The sequence below is a fragment of the Misgurnus anguillicaudatus genome, chromosome 6 (genome assembly GCF_027580225.2).
Source record: "Misgurnus anguillicaudatus chromosome 6, ASM2758022v2, whole genome shotgun sequence".
Taxonomy (NCBI): domain Eukaryota; kingdom Metazoa; phylum Chordata; class Actinopteri; order Cypriniformes; family Cobitidae; genus Misgurnus; species Misgurnus anguillicaudatus.
Window position 1 is genome coordinate 31342826 of NC_073342.2, and position 12918 is coordinate 31355743.

A 12918-nucleotide genomic window follows, 5' to 3' on the forward strand; every position below is an offset into this window, starting at 1 on the left:
ATTCTTAAATGAAGATGCTTTTTCTTGATGAGCAAAACGACCCAAGAAAATAAGTCTAGTTTTAAAACCAAAAATATCAAATTTAAGTGATTTTGTGCATAAAACAAGCCAAAAAATCTGCCAATTAATTTTTCTTGAATTTAGTGTTTAAGAAAATTGTTCAAGATTTTTTTGCTTACCCCATTGGCAGATTTGTTTGCATGTTTTATGCACAAAATCACTTAAATTTGATATTTTGGTATAAAAACTAGACTTCTTTTCTTGGGGTGTTTTGCTCATCAAGAAAAAGCATCTTAAAAGACAAAAAAACTTTTTTTTCTTGAAAATCATTTTTTGCATTTGAAATCATGTGCAAAATAGTACGTGAAGAGATGTTTGTAAGTGTATGTTTCTTATTTTGATACTCTTACACCTCATAAGTCTAATTTCACGAGAATCACCGTACAGTGTCCGATAATAAATGTGTTCTCAATTTGTCACATCACAGAAAAATTGTTGTGTTTTTTTTTGTGTTAATAACCACCTAGACAAAAATGAATGATTAAAAACCAGCAAGTAAATAAGGCAGGATTCTTTCCTTTCAAACTCTGGGGGCGTGTCCACTGTCAGCGCTGAAACCACGCCCACACGCGGGAAAGCTGTCGTCTCTTTTAACTTTCAAATACCGCTGCAACCCGAATTGATGTTCGTGATTGTGTAAGGGGCGGGGCCATGCTTGGTAACTCCAGTGTGTCATCGAGCCACCGTTTAGCCCCGCCCAAATAATCCTGAACACAGAAATGTGTAAAAACTGTTTAACGGTGTAACTCCACAATGTAACGCGATACATTTCTAATATTTATAATGTTACTGACTTTACACAGACCTTAAAGATTTCTCATGAATCTTTTCTTCTGAAAGGATCAAGCAGCCAAAGATAAAGCTCTCCATAGTATGTCCAGCATGTCTTCAGCCCAGATCATCTCAGCTACGGCGTTTCAGAATAAGATGGCCCTGCAGGGTCTCTCACGGCCGGCCTACCCGACAGCTGCTGGGGTGAGTGAACCCAATTACATCCGTCTGTCTGTCTGTCTGACGCTCTGTCTGTCTGTGATCACTTATGAACTGCTGACTTTATTTCATGTGTTTGCTTTTGCAGTTTTGGCATGGAGCTCTCGCGGGACAACCCACAGGTCCAGAAGAGTAAGTTTTGGGTGCTTCTTGAGGTTTTTACATCTTTATTCATCTAACATCCACAACCTTTGTCCAACACTGGTTATTACTAAATGTTTATACAATGAAAAAGGCATGATTATTCTTCAGTTTGTCAATCATTTTTGTACTTTGGTAAAGAGAAAAAACAGATGATTGCTGATGTTACTGATTCTTTGTTCCACACAGCATCAAGCCATTTTCCCAACCAAATTTCGTCATGCAGGCTTCCGGCCCTCCATCTATTACAGGTTTGCGGCATTAAAAAATATTTTTAAATAATTAAAATGTTTAAAATATAGGTAACACTTTACAATAAGGTTGTATTTATTAGCATTAGTAAATGCATTAGCTTACATGAACTAACAATGAGCAGTAAAGTTTTTCAGCATTGTTTATGTTAGTTTATTGTGCATTAGCTAACATTAATGTTACTTTTGATTTTATAAAGTTTAATAAATGTTGTATACAGGGTTCCCAGGGGTCCTTGAAAGTTTGTGAATCTGGGGGAAAAAAGTTCAAGGCCCTGGGAAGTTTTTGAAAATATACATACATAGATACAGGTCATTGAAAGTGCTTGAATCATTTTATGCGAGAAGTTTTCTGAAAAAAAAATCCATATTATTCCCTGTGTAGTGTAGGATAATATCATAAAAATTCTAGACTTTTTAAGCACACATACTAAACTGTTTGCTTTAAATGCTTTTATCTTCTGTATGCAAATGTTGATTCATACCAAAATGCTTTTTTGCATAGTTGCATAATCGAAAACGTCTCTGGTTACGTATGTAACTGTTGTTCTCTGAGAAGGGAACGAGACGATGCGTCACCCTTGCCATACTTCCTCCGTCCCTGTCTTTGCCGTCTTTGGCAATATTTCAGATAGCGATATACTTCCTGACTCCCGCGTCACCCTGTCTTTGTCGTTAAGCCTCACCATTGGTTGAATTTGATATACATATTCAGACGCACTTACCCCCGGAGGCGTCCCCAAAGTGTCACCGCAGTGACGCAGCGCAAGTTCCCTCGAAAGGGAACTGTAACAATGTATCTTCAAAGGTAACACAATGTACCCTTGCTCTCATTAAAATGTGTCCCCACATTTACTCCTTGAATTTGAGGGTATTGGACCTGGAAAGTCCTTGAAAGGTCCTTGAAGTTAACTAAGGTGTGGGAACTCTGTGTATAAGTTTTGCTCACTGTTAGTTAATGTCCATAAACTAATGTTAACAAATACAACCTCATTGAGAAATATTTAAATATATTCAATACGTACTATGTTGGAGTGAATGCACATAATGAAAGCATGATTTGTTGTATTGTTCAGGTTATGAAAGCACTACAGGTCTGTCCATGTCCTCGAACACACCGCCCTGGCAGGGTCGCAGCATCGCCGGCTCCAAACTCCGCATGCTGGAGTTCTCAGCGTTTCTGGAGCAACCTCAGGATCCAGAGACTGTACGTCACTGATCTGATGGTTATATTTTGACCAAACCTGCTCATATTTCATGCTCACGCTGTGTTTTGCAGGTTAACAAACATCTGTTTGTACACATCGGTCAGTGCAACCCCACATACAGTGACCCGTATCTAGAAGCCGTGGACATTCGACAAATCTACGACAAATTTCCAGAGAAGAAAGGCGGACTGAAGGAGCTGTTTGAGAAAGGACCTGTTAACGCTTTCTTTCTTGTGAAATTCTGGGTAAGAGTCTCACAAATACACGCCAAACCAGTAATGACATCCGTTGTGCATTTATTATTGCAGTGCATTGAGAGGTTGAATGACTGCACTCAATAATGATTTCGGACACCACTAAAAATGGATGCTGTGCACTATTTAAGGGTATAGGGGGCTATTTTAGACACAGCCTATGTCAGGGCTAGTCAACCTGCAGCCCGCAGGCCAAATGCATCCCTTCAATCATCTTTATCTGGCCCACCAGTCATCTTTGGCTGATTTAAAATCAGCGTGGTTACTTCAAAGCCACCTTTTGACTGTACATGACAAATGATGGCTGATAAACCGAAAGGAGAGTCGAAAGGGGCTGCATGGGGTTCCAACCATCTGCGATGAATAATTTTCAGATCCAATTTGAGCTTTGGTTGCATAAAAAACTTGTGTGATTACACCGCATGTGACACGCCGGAAGTGATGTATTTCAGTGTGTTTCAATCAAAACACTGTGTGCAAGGTAAAAATTATTAATCCTTTTTTGTATACTTTATCAATTACACGTGAATGCTTTAGAAATGAGCGATTACTGATAAGTAAATAATGAACTATAAATTTGTAAATTTGCACTGGAATGAGCTTTTCTCCCATGTTGACACTGATTTACAATTAAACTGAAATTTCATTACGACTGCCACTAGGGGGCGAACTCCGACAGTCGCATCCGAATGTAGTGTACAATGGAAAGGTGATTTTATATATCTTTAAAATATTAAAAAAGAAAACATAAACTGCAATTTTAGTCATTAGAAGAAGACTGACTTTATGTTGTGAATACTTAAAAATGTAACAATTTATAAACTAATAAACAAAAGAAGTTTAAGAGTTAGTGCTATACAAAAATACATGTGTTGATTATTTACACTTTCACTTTTTTTGCAATGTTCATAGTTGAACTATTAAAGGAAAAGTCTACTCATTTTCAATATTAAAATATGTTATTACCTTAACTAAGAATTGTTGATACATCCCTCTATCATCTGTGTGCGTGCACGTAAGCGCTGGAGCGTGCTGCGACGCTTCGATAGCATTTAGCTTAGCCCCATTCATTCAATGGTACCATTTAGAGATAAAGTTAGAAGTGACCAAACACATCAACGTTTTTTCTATTTAAGACGAGTAGTTACACGAGCAAGTTTGGTTGTACAAAATAAAACGTAGCGCTTTTCTAAGCGGATTTAAAAGAGGGACTATATTTTATGGCGTAATAGCACTTTTGGGAGTACTTCGACTCGCCTGAAAATTCCGCTCCCCTTCTCACTCTCATAATGGGAGAGGGAGGGTGTTACTGCGCCGAGTCGAAGTACTCCCAAAAGTGCTATTACGCCATAAAATATAGTTCCTCTTTTAAATCCGCTTAGAAAAGCGCTACGTTTTATGTATCAACAATTCTTAGTTAAGGTAATAACATATTTTAATATTGAAAATGAGTAGACTATTCCTTTAACATTTGACTCTTGCAATGTTAAACTGCAATTGCTTTCAACAAAATATTAAATATATATATTAATATAATAAAATGCAATGTTTCGCTATCATTTACATAACAAGCAAACAAGTCAATTTTAAAAAAGTTGTTGTTTTAAACATTGTGTGGACATTAAAACAGGACATTTGCTGCAACATATGTGGGCCACTTTAGACACAAACCCACATGAGCCGGTGCTTACCGTGCCATATCTTTGCCAAAACTGGCCCAGACACGTTTGTAAAGAGCTGGGCCACATTTGCTGCAACATGTGAGGGCCACATTTGGTTTATTCCAAGATTAGGCCGTGTCTGTTGTGCAGCATTTTTGCCAAAGGTGGCCCATATTTGTTGTTTGATATTTGGGCCATATTCACTATTTGTCAGATGGGCCACTTTTGGTTCATATTCAGGTGACATGTTGCCGTGGGCACCGCATCTTTGCCTTAAAAGGCCCACATGTAATTTGATATATGTGGCCCATTTTTGCTATTTTACATGTGAGCCACTTTAGGTTCACATCCCTTTAATTCGGGCCATAAGAAGACCAGCAGTGCCGCATCTTTGCCTGAAGTGGCCCACATGTGCTTGCTATCTGGGTAGTTTTGGTAAACCATTCTCTACAAGCACATGAAGAAATAGATCGTTGAAATTTGGCTCCCCATGTGATGTCAGAAGGGGATCTTATTATAATAATACCATCCCGTAATCTGCACTATCCAACCAGCACTGCCATTTAGTGCAGAGAAAAGCACAATTGAGTTTTAATTGCAACAAACCACCATCATTGTGATCAGTGTTTGAATTTCTCAGCTCATTTGCATTTTAAAGGACACACCCAAAACACATTTTTGCAAACACCAACAAAGTGGCAATTTGAACATGTTTTAATAAATTATTTATATGGTATTTTGAGCTAAAACTTCACATATGTGGACACCAAAGATTTATTTGACATCTTAAAAAAGTCTTGTGCCATGGCAAAATATAGATAAATCAAAGCTAGCTATAGTTTAAATTAATCTAGAAAATGCTCACAAGTGCTGATATTTAAAAGCCAATTTTTTTTTGCTTTTGCTACAAATATATCCATGCAACTTATAAGGTTTTGTGGTCCAGGGTCGCATATGTAAAATAAAAAAATAAAAACATAAACATTAGTTTAATTGTTTTGTAACCGTAGTTGTTTACCTGTGCAATTTAACTTTTTTAATTGGTTGTTCTGTTATTATATCGATGCTTAAAACACTGCTGTACGACCAAAACAACTGTTTATTTGTTTTGCACTGAATGTTTATTGGCAGTAGTAAATCTATATAGCTGAACACGGGGTCACGTTGACCCTTCAATAAAAGGTTTCAGAGGAAGGAGTGAAGGATGTTAGTGGTCTCATTGGGAGGAATGACGAGCTCTACTCTTTCATTGGAGAAATCTGAGCTTTGGCACCTGTCCCTCGTGCTGTTCCACCCCTCACGCATTCATCTATTTATAGGGTCTACAGTGAGCCACTTAAGTATTGTTCAAGAGCTTGTTTGTTGCCTTTTTTGTGTAAGCCGGATTATTGCAATGTTTTGCTTATTCATACCGAATAAACAAGACAAAAAATGCTCCTGTATAGCTCAGTGGTAGCAGTACGTTAAAGGTCACTGGTGTGAACCCAGAAAACACACATACTGATAAAAATGTGTATCTTGTAAAAGTCACTTTGGAGAAAAGCATCTGCTGAATGCATGCATGTAAATTTAAATGCATAGGATAAATTTGCGCAAATATTTATATGATGATTGATGACAGGTGCTGTCGTCTGTCTTCACCTGTGTTCTTTTGCTAAATTCACTTTTTGTTCTACTGCATGTAGATGTATAAATATAACATGACCAGCCCATAAATACAATCATCATATAAATATTTAGCTTATGCATTCATATTTACATTTATGCATTTGACAGACACTTTTATCCAAAGCCACTTACAATGCATTGAACCTTCAACCTTTTGTGCAGTGAGCTACGGGAACATTCAACTAACTGTAAATGTTAAAAAATCTGATGAAAGGATTGTGGTGAGTAGCGTATTATTGGAAGCGAGAATTGACCAATTTTACAGCTTACATTGGTATGGTGACAATCCCAAACCCCACAAAGAAGAACATCTGAGCGTTCATCCAGAGCCCCGAGCGTTTGGTGTGTCTGGAGCCCATACAGGAGAAAGATTAGATATATTACGTCCATTAAGAACGTGGCTATAAAAAACAACATGAACATCAATAGGCTGCTGTTTCCTCTTCTCATAAGTATAGGTCTTGACTTTATCGACCTCAGGCGCAGGTCGTCATGGAGACGTTGACAGGCCCGCTAGGGTGTTCTGCAAAGCTATGGCATTCTAGATTAAATTTCCACCCTGGCCACGGCCGCCGTCTCATACCGCGCTCGCGGCCCTGTCCTGACGGATTGGCCCGCGCTTTTGAAGTGCGCTCGCAATCGGATTTGAGCCGGCCGTGCTAAATTGTTACACAGGCAGCCGGACGCGGTAATGCGATTTAGGGCGTCGCGGGTAGTTGATTGTAATTAGATGAATTCCCTCGCAGAGAGAGAGAGAAAGCGAGAGAGTGTCGATTCAGAGGAGAAATGAAGATAAACGAGGGAATAAAAAAGAAGAGGGGTCGGAGATAAAGGTGAGGTGCGGGGCCGTGGTGTCGCTTTATGAGAATGAGAGCAATGGGGGAAAAGGCAAACGGGTTTTACGTCGGCCGTGCAATGAATTGTGGGATGCATTCATGCACTTAAACCTTCATCAGCTCGGGCGCATAAAGGAAACATTCACAAGCTGCTGTTTGGTCACATGATTATTTAGTCAATACATTCTTAAGCAAATGTTTCATCTTTTACAAATCCGTATAGGAGAGATTGCCTTTAAAAACTCAGTGATTGGTAGTCAGTGTATTCCCCACATGATAATATACTGTGGTATACTATATTATTTACTAATATTAAACTGTAGTAAAACTTTACCATAGTAAATATTAAAGTATGCTTTGGTATACACTACAGCTTTTCAATGTACTATAGTTGATACTACAAAACGTAGCATGATTTGACAAAATGTAGTACTTACAATACACTATGGTATACTACAATTTATTTTACTATAGTAAATACAATAGTATACTACAGTGTTTTTTATGCAGGTCTGGTTTCTAGTTTATAAATTCAATACTAATACTACAGAATACAGTAGTATAGATTAACAAAGTGTATTAATTACTTTAATACACTAAACTTTACTACAATTTTATATAGTTTGCTAAAGTATATACTTTACTTATTACAGTATATACTAAATTATACACTTACAGTATTTAATTTATGTGATTTTAATGTGAAGGATGCTTAAATTGTCATAATCATAATATAATTAAACATTATGTCCTGGTTTTGCAGTCTAGTCCCAGAATAAAATGCATGTTTGAGCTGTCTTAAATGAAAACAAGTTGCCCTGACAAGGCTTAGCTAAAGCCAGGACTGGGCTTTAGTTCAGTTAAAACATTTAAAACTGGCGCTGTCTCGTGGAAGTTTACTTCAATGTTTGGCATGTAAATTTTTACCTATCACAACAAACTATATATTGTTGGAAAGGTCGAAGAATGTACTTTTCATATTTCAAAACCTTTTAGTAGTATTGTAATAAAAATGCAGTGACAGTAATTTATTAAGTTGTGACAAGCGCATGCAGCAAATCATTGACACCTAGTGGCCGATGTTGGTAAAGCCACTAAAAGTGTAACATTTTTTGTGATCATTTTATGTATACAATATATACTTTATTGCATTATTTTTATTTATTACAATAAATGTAAATCGCTATAAAAAATATTATTATTTTCACCTATAATTGACAGCACAATTGAGTTTCAATTTCAACAAACAACTATTATGGTGATCAGTGTTTGCATTTCATCAGCTCATTTGCATTTTAAAGCACACACCCAAAAACGGCACATTGTTTTTGCATTGCTCACACCTACGAAGTGGCAATTTTAACATGTTTTAATAAATTATCTCTCGCTAAAACTTTAGATATGTACTCTAGGGACACCAAAGATTTATTTGACATCTTAAAAAAAGGCTTGTGTCCTTTAAATTAAAAAATAACTAGAAGAAACTATATATTTCTTTATTTTTTCATTTAACAGCATGTTTTTTGTTTATCTTAGTTTGCATTTTGAATCCTAGATGTATACTCTTTGTTCCTGTACCTCAACGGGTAAAAAATGGCTTTAGCAATGCAAAGGTCATGGGTTTGATTCCCAGATATTAATTTAAAAAATATGCACCATATGTCATTTGACTACAAAATTGTTTTCACCTCCAGACACTTCAATAAAAAACAAGTTTTTCATAAACATTCCTTAGAAAAATATGTTACTGGTGTGTATCTTAAGACAAATCAATGGCACTGGCATATTTTTATATCTTTACGTGCACGTTTGAGACAGCTCGTTTTAAGCCTTGTCTGTGAAACCGAGGGTTAATATAACTAAGGCCTAGTCCTGGATTAATCTAAACCCTGTCTGGAAAACCTAAATGTTTAATTTGGTGTCCTGACTCAGTTTTGTGTTTTGCAGGCAGATCTTTCTATAAACCTCCAGGACGACAGCAGTTTCTTCTACGGTGTATCGAGTCAATACGAGAGCACAGAAAATATGATTATTACCTCCTCGACTAAAGTCTGCTCATTCGGGAAACAGGTGGTGGAAAAGGTTGAGGTATGACATGCATTGTTTAATGTCACAACTTGTTTATATTATAAACATCTTATTCTCCTACATGATTGTCTCATGAATGTCATACTGAATTTGTGGTCTCCTGCACATTTACATGTGCTATGCAAATAAATCATGATATTATGTCATCGTAATTGTATTGTTTTGTGTTCAGTCACATTTGATTCGTCCGTGTCTCTCTCATGCAGACGGAATACGCACGCTTCGAGAACGGCAGATATGTCTTCAGAATTCATCGTTCACCGCTGTGTGAATACATGATCAACTTTATTCATAAACTCAAACATCTGCCAGAGAAATACATGATGAACAGCGTACTCGAAAACTTCACCATTCTGCAGGTAAATCTGGGTTAACATGACCATCAGATGATATCCACGGATGATGTTATACCACAAAATCATCACAAAATGAAAGAATAATGCAGAAATGGTTGCTGATGTTGTAGAATTTGGTTGTAAATGGATTCCTGCTCTTACTCAATTACTCTAACTTCATTCACTATAATGTGTAATAGTCCACAGTCGTTAACCACTCAAGTCAAAATGAGGCTGTAGTCATGGAAACGGTGTGTCCGTGATAACAGTTCCCGAACACAAATGTCCACTGTGTGGGCCGACGCCCTCGTGCCGAGACCCCGAGACAATGGTCACTCTCACCCGATACAAGACAGAACCGGACTGTCAATGGACCGATTGAGATCGTGTTGACTGTGAATGACGCAAATAGACAAACAGACTGAATATAATATCTATAAATAAACTAAAGTCACTTAATACTTCACCCACAGTGGAAAGAAAGTTTGATACCACTAAATACAAATATTTCTGATTTGTGTTTCTAATTCAATACAAATCAGTTTGAGTAAAAGCTTAAAGGGGACATATCATAAAAACTTTTTTCCATGTTTAAGTGCCTCAGTGTTTTTATTAACCTAAAAATGTGAAAAAGATCAACCTAGTAATTTAGTTTTGGTAAACAATTCTCTGCAAGCATGTGAAAAATTGGGTCATTGAAATGTGGTTCCCCTTGTGATGTCAGAAGGGGATCTGATTATAATAATACCGCGCCTTAATTTGCACTATCCAACCACGGCACTGACATTTAGTGCAGAAAGAGAGAGAAAATAATTGAGTTTCAATTTTACAAACCACCATTATGGTGATCGGTGTTTGCATTATCATCAGCTCATTTGCATTTTAAAGGACACACCCAAAAACGGCACATTGTTGCTCACACCTACAAAGTGGCAATTTTAACATTTTTTAATAAATAATTTTAAGCTTAAACCTCACATATGTACTCTGGGGACACTTAAAAAAAGTATTGTGAAATGCTCCCTTAAAATTAAAAAATAACTAGAAAAAACTATAAACGCTTTTTGTTTATCTTATTTTGCATTTTGAATCCTAGATGTATACTTTGTGTTCCTGTAGGGCAACTGGTAAAAATGTGCTTTAGCAATGCAAAGGTCATGGGTTTGATTCCCAATATTGATTAAAAAAATATAACGTGTTATGCACCATATGTCACTTGTCCGCCAAATGCATAAATGTATATAAAGCTTTTAATATTTAGTTGTTTCACATTATTTTGCATGTCTCTTTAACTTGCCATACAGTGAAAAAATGACTCATTCAATTTGCTAAATTTTTTAAGATGCACAATTAAATGATCTAAATTTAGATTTATGTATTTAGTTGAACTTAGCCTACTCAAGTGTTTTTAGTTACCTTAGCACAATTAAATTAAGTTGATCTGAGTTAAAATGAGCAGGTACTATTATCTAATCAAGTTAGTTCTACCTAAATTTCAAAATATAAAGTTATTATACAGCAACAGCACACATTAGCAGGCTAACCATAATAACTAACAATAAATTTAAAACAAAAGTTGATTATGGCATAAACTTTAATGTAAATGCTTTCAAATCAACACAATCTAATGCTTTCTGATCAAAACAAAACTGCTCAACTCGTCTGCACAATGGTAACCATTTAAAAACCCAACAATAAAACAAACCCTTTCAAATACTAAAACAACATCATTTTTGTAATTAAAAATGCATAAAATAACCTGTCATTTAGTTTCATCCAAAGCATGCTGGGAACTGGAAATCCACGCCCAGTTTAAATTGCTTTAATACAACACAAATTATTCATGCAGTCCCAATTTAAATAAGTCAAGTTCACATAGGTTGATTTCATACACATGTGATAAGGCTAGAAACCACTTAAATATTTTCATTAAAACCAAAAACTATATTGTAATGAATTACATTTTAAAATATGTTACATTTATATGGGGTCAGAAGCATTTTTTTCAGAGTACTCCACCTGATGTAAATGTAAGCCAACATGTTGTGTTCTTTAAATGTTCAACAACCATTAAAATTAAAATATTAACCTAAAACAAACCTGTGCCTTACTGTGACCGCCTTAGATATGCTTCATAAACCACAGCATGCTGTTTCCAAGCTTAAAGGAAACATGAAATCAGACTAGACTCTTTTATATGTTGTATTTATATATATTATAAAAAGTAAAGTACTTTAGTCACATTAGATGAAAGCATCTATTATATTGTGATTGTTGACTTTAATCTCTCTCTCGCTCTTCTTTCAGGTGGTAACCAACAGAGACACATTAGAAACCTTGCTATGCATCGCTTACGTATTTGAAGTCTCGACTAGTGAACACGGAGCACAACATCATATCTACAGATTAGTGAAAGACTGAGATTCAGATTGAGACTGTGAGGTCAACACCTGATCAACACTACAGATGCCATTATAACCAATGACACAGCGCCCTCTACTGACTGACTGTGGTTCTTCAGTGTCCACTACAGAGGGCACATGACTTTCTAGTGTAGTACTACTGTTCACAAGGAGAAAAGTCTGCGCTACTGGAACATTCTGGTATCTGAACCCTGAGCATCACAATGTTTGGGATGTCACCGTCGAAAAAAAATTTTATATAATGGAAGCTATAGGACGATGCATGCAAAGTTTTTTTTTTCATTTCAATTCATTCTAGCCCAAAGTGTTTGTATTAGTTTGAATTTTTTTTGAAGAACCCAGTGAGACAAACAAATCAGACTTTTATTCTGGTCATTTCTTGAAGTATCGAGACAAATGTGAGCTTTTGACTCGAGCACTGAATGTGTAGTGATGTTTTATTTTATAGATGTACCACAATGTATTTATCAGCCATATTTTTGAAAGTTGAAAAACATTCGATTTGAAAAAGTCTAACCAGTAAAGAGATTATTACTGACCAGAGGAAGCCTGTGGTGAAGGATTATACTGGAAAAACTCAACAAGGGCTTAAAAAACACAAACCTGACAACAGACTCCATCTTTTGATTTGGCTCTGTTGCATTAAGGTTTCTTCATACTCCGCGTGTCAGATAACAGTTTGATGTTACGTATGGAATAAAGAGCGTGTGTTATCCATCCAATCTTGTTATTTTTGTTGTTTTATACGTTTTTATAATTATGTGCATTCCCTGGAAAATGAACCCATGAGGTTGGTGTTGCTAACATTGTGCTCTTCCAGTGGAGCTACAGAACACATCACTTCAGTTTTATGACAAAATAATAATCAATGTGATTACAATATAACATTTTAAAAAGATATAAAGTTAAATGCCCTGTTTAACATCTAAAGACAAAGGCAAATTATGTTGTTTTTAGGGTAGTCTGCAAATCTGTAATTAGATCCAGTTAATGGTGTTGCCAA

At 36.2% G+C, this 12918-nt stretch overlaps 1 protein-coding gene across 1 annotated transcript in view; it reads left to right on the forward strand.

Moving 5' to 3' along the window:
- Positions 1–12637, forward strand: part of LOC129434115 (transcriptional enhancer factor TEF-3) — a 32502-nt gene extending 19865 nt beyond the window's left edge. Inside the window, exons 4-11 of the mRNA XM_055192980.2 lie at positions 901–1035; positions 1139–1182; positions 1381–1442; positions 2519–2649; positions 2722–2895; positions 9017–9157; positions 9364–9516; positions 11800–12637. Coding sequence (XP_055048955.2) covers positions 901–1035; positions 1139–1182; positions 1381–1442; positions 2519–2649; positions 2722–2895; positions 9017–9157; positions 9364–9516; positions 11800–11913 — 954 coding nt within the window. The 3' untranslated portion in view covers positions 11914–12637. The remainder of the gene's footprint in view (positions 1–900; positions 1036–1138; positions 1183–1380; positions 1443–2518; positions 2650–2721; positions 2896–9016; positions 9158–9363; positions 9517–11799) is intronic.
- The last annotated feature ends 281 nt before the right edge of the window (positions 12638–12918 follow it).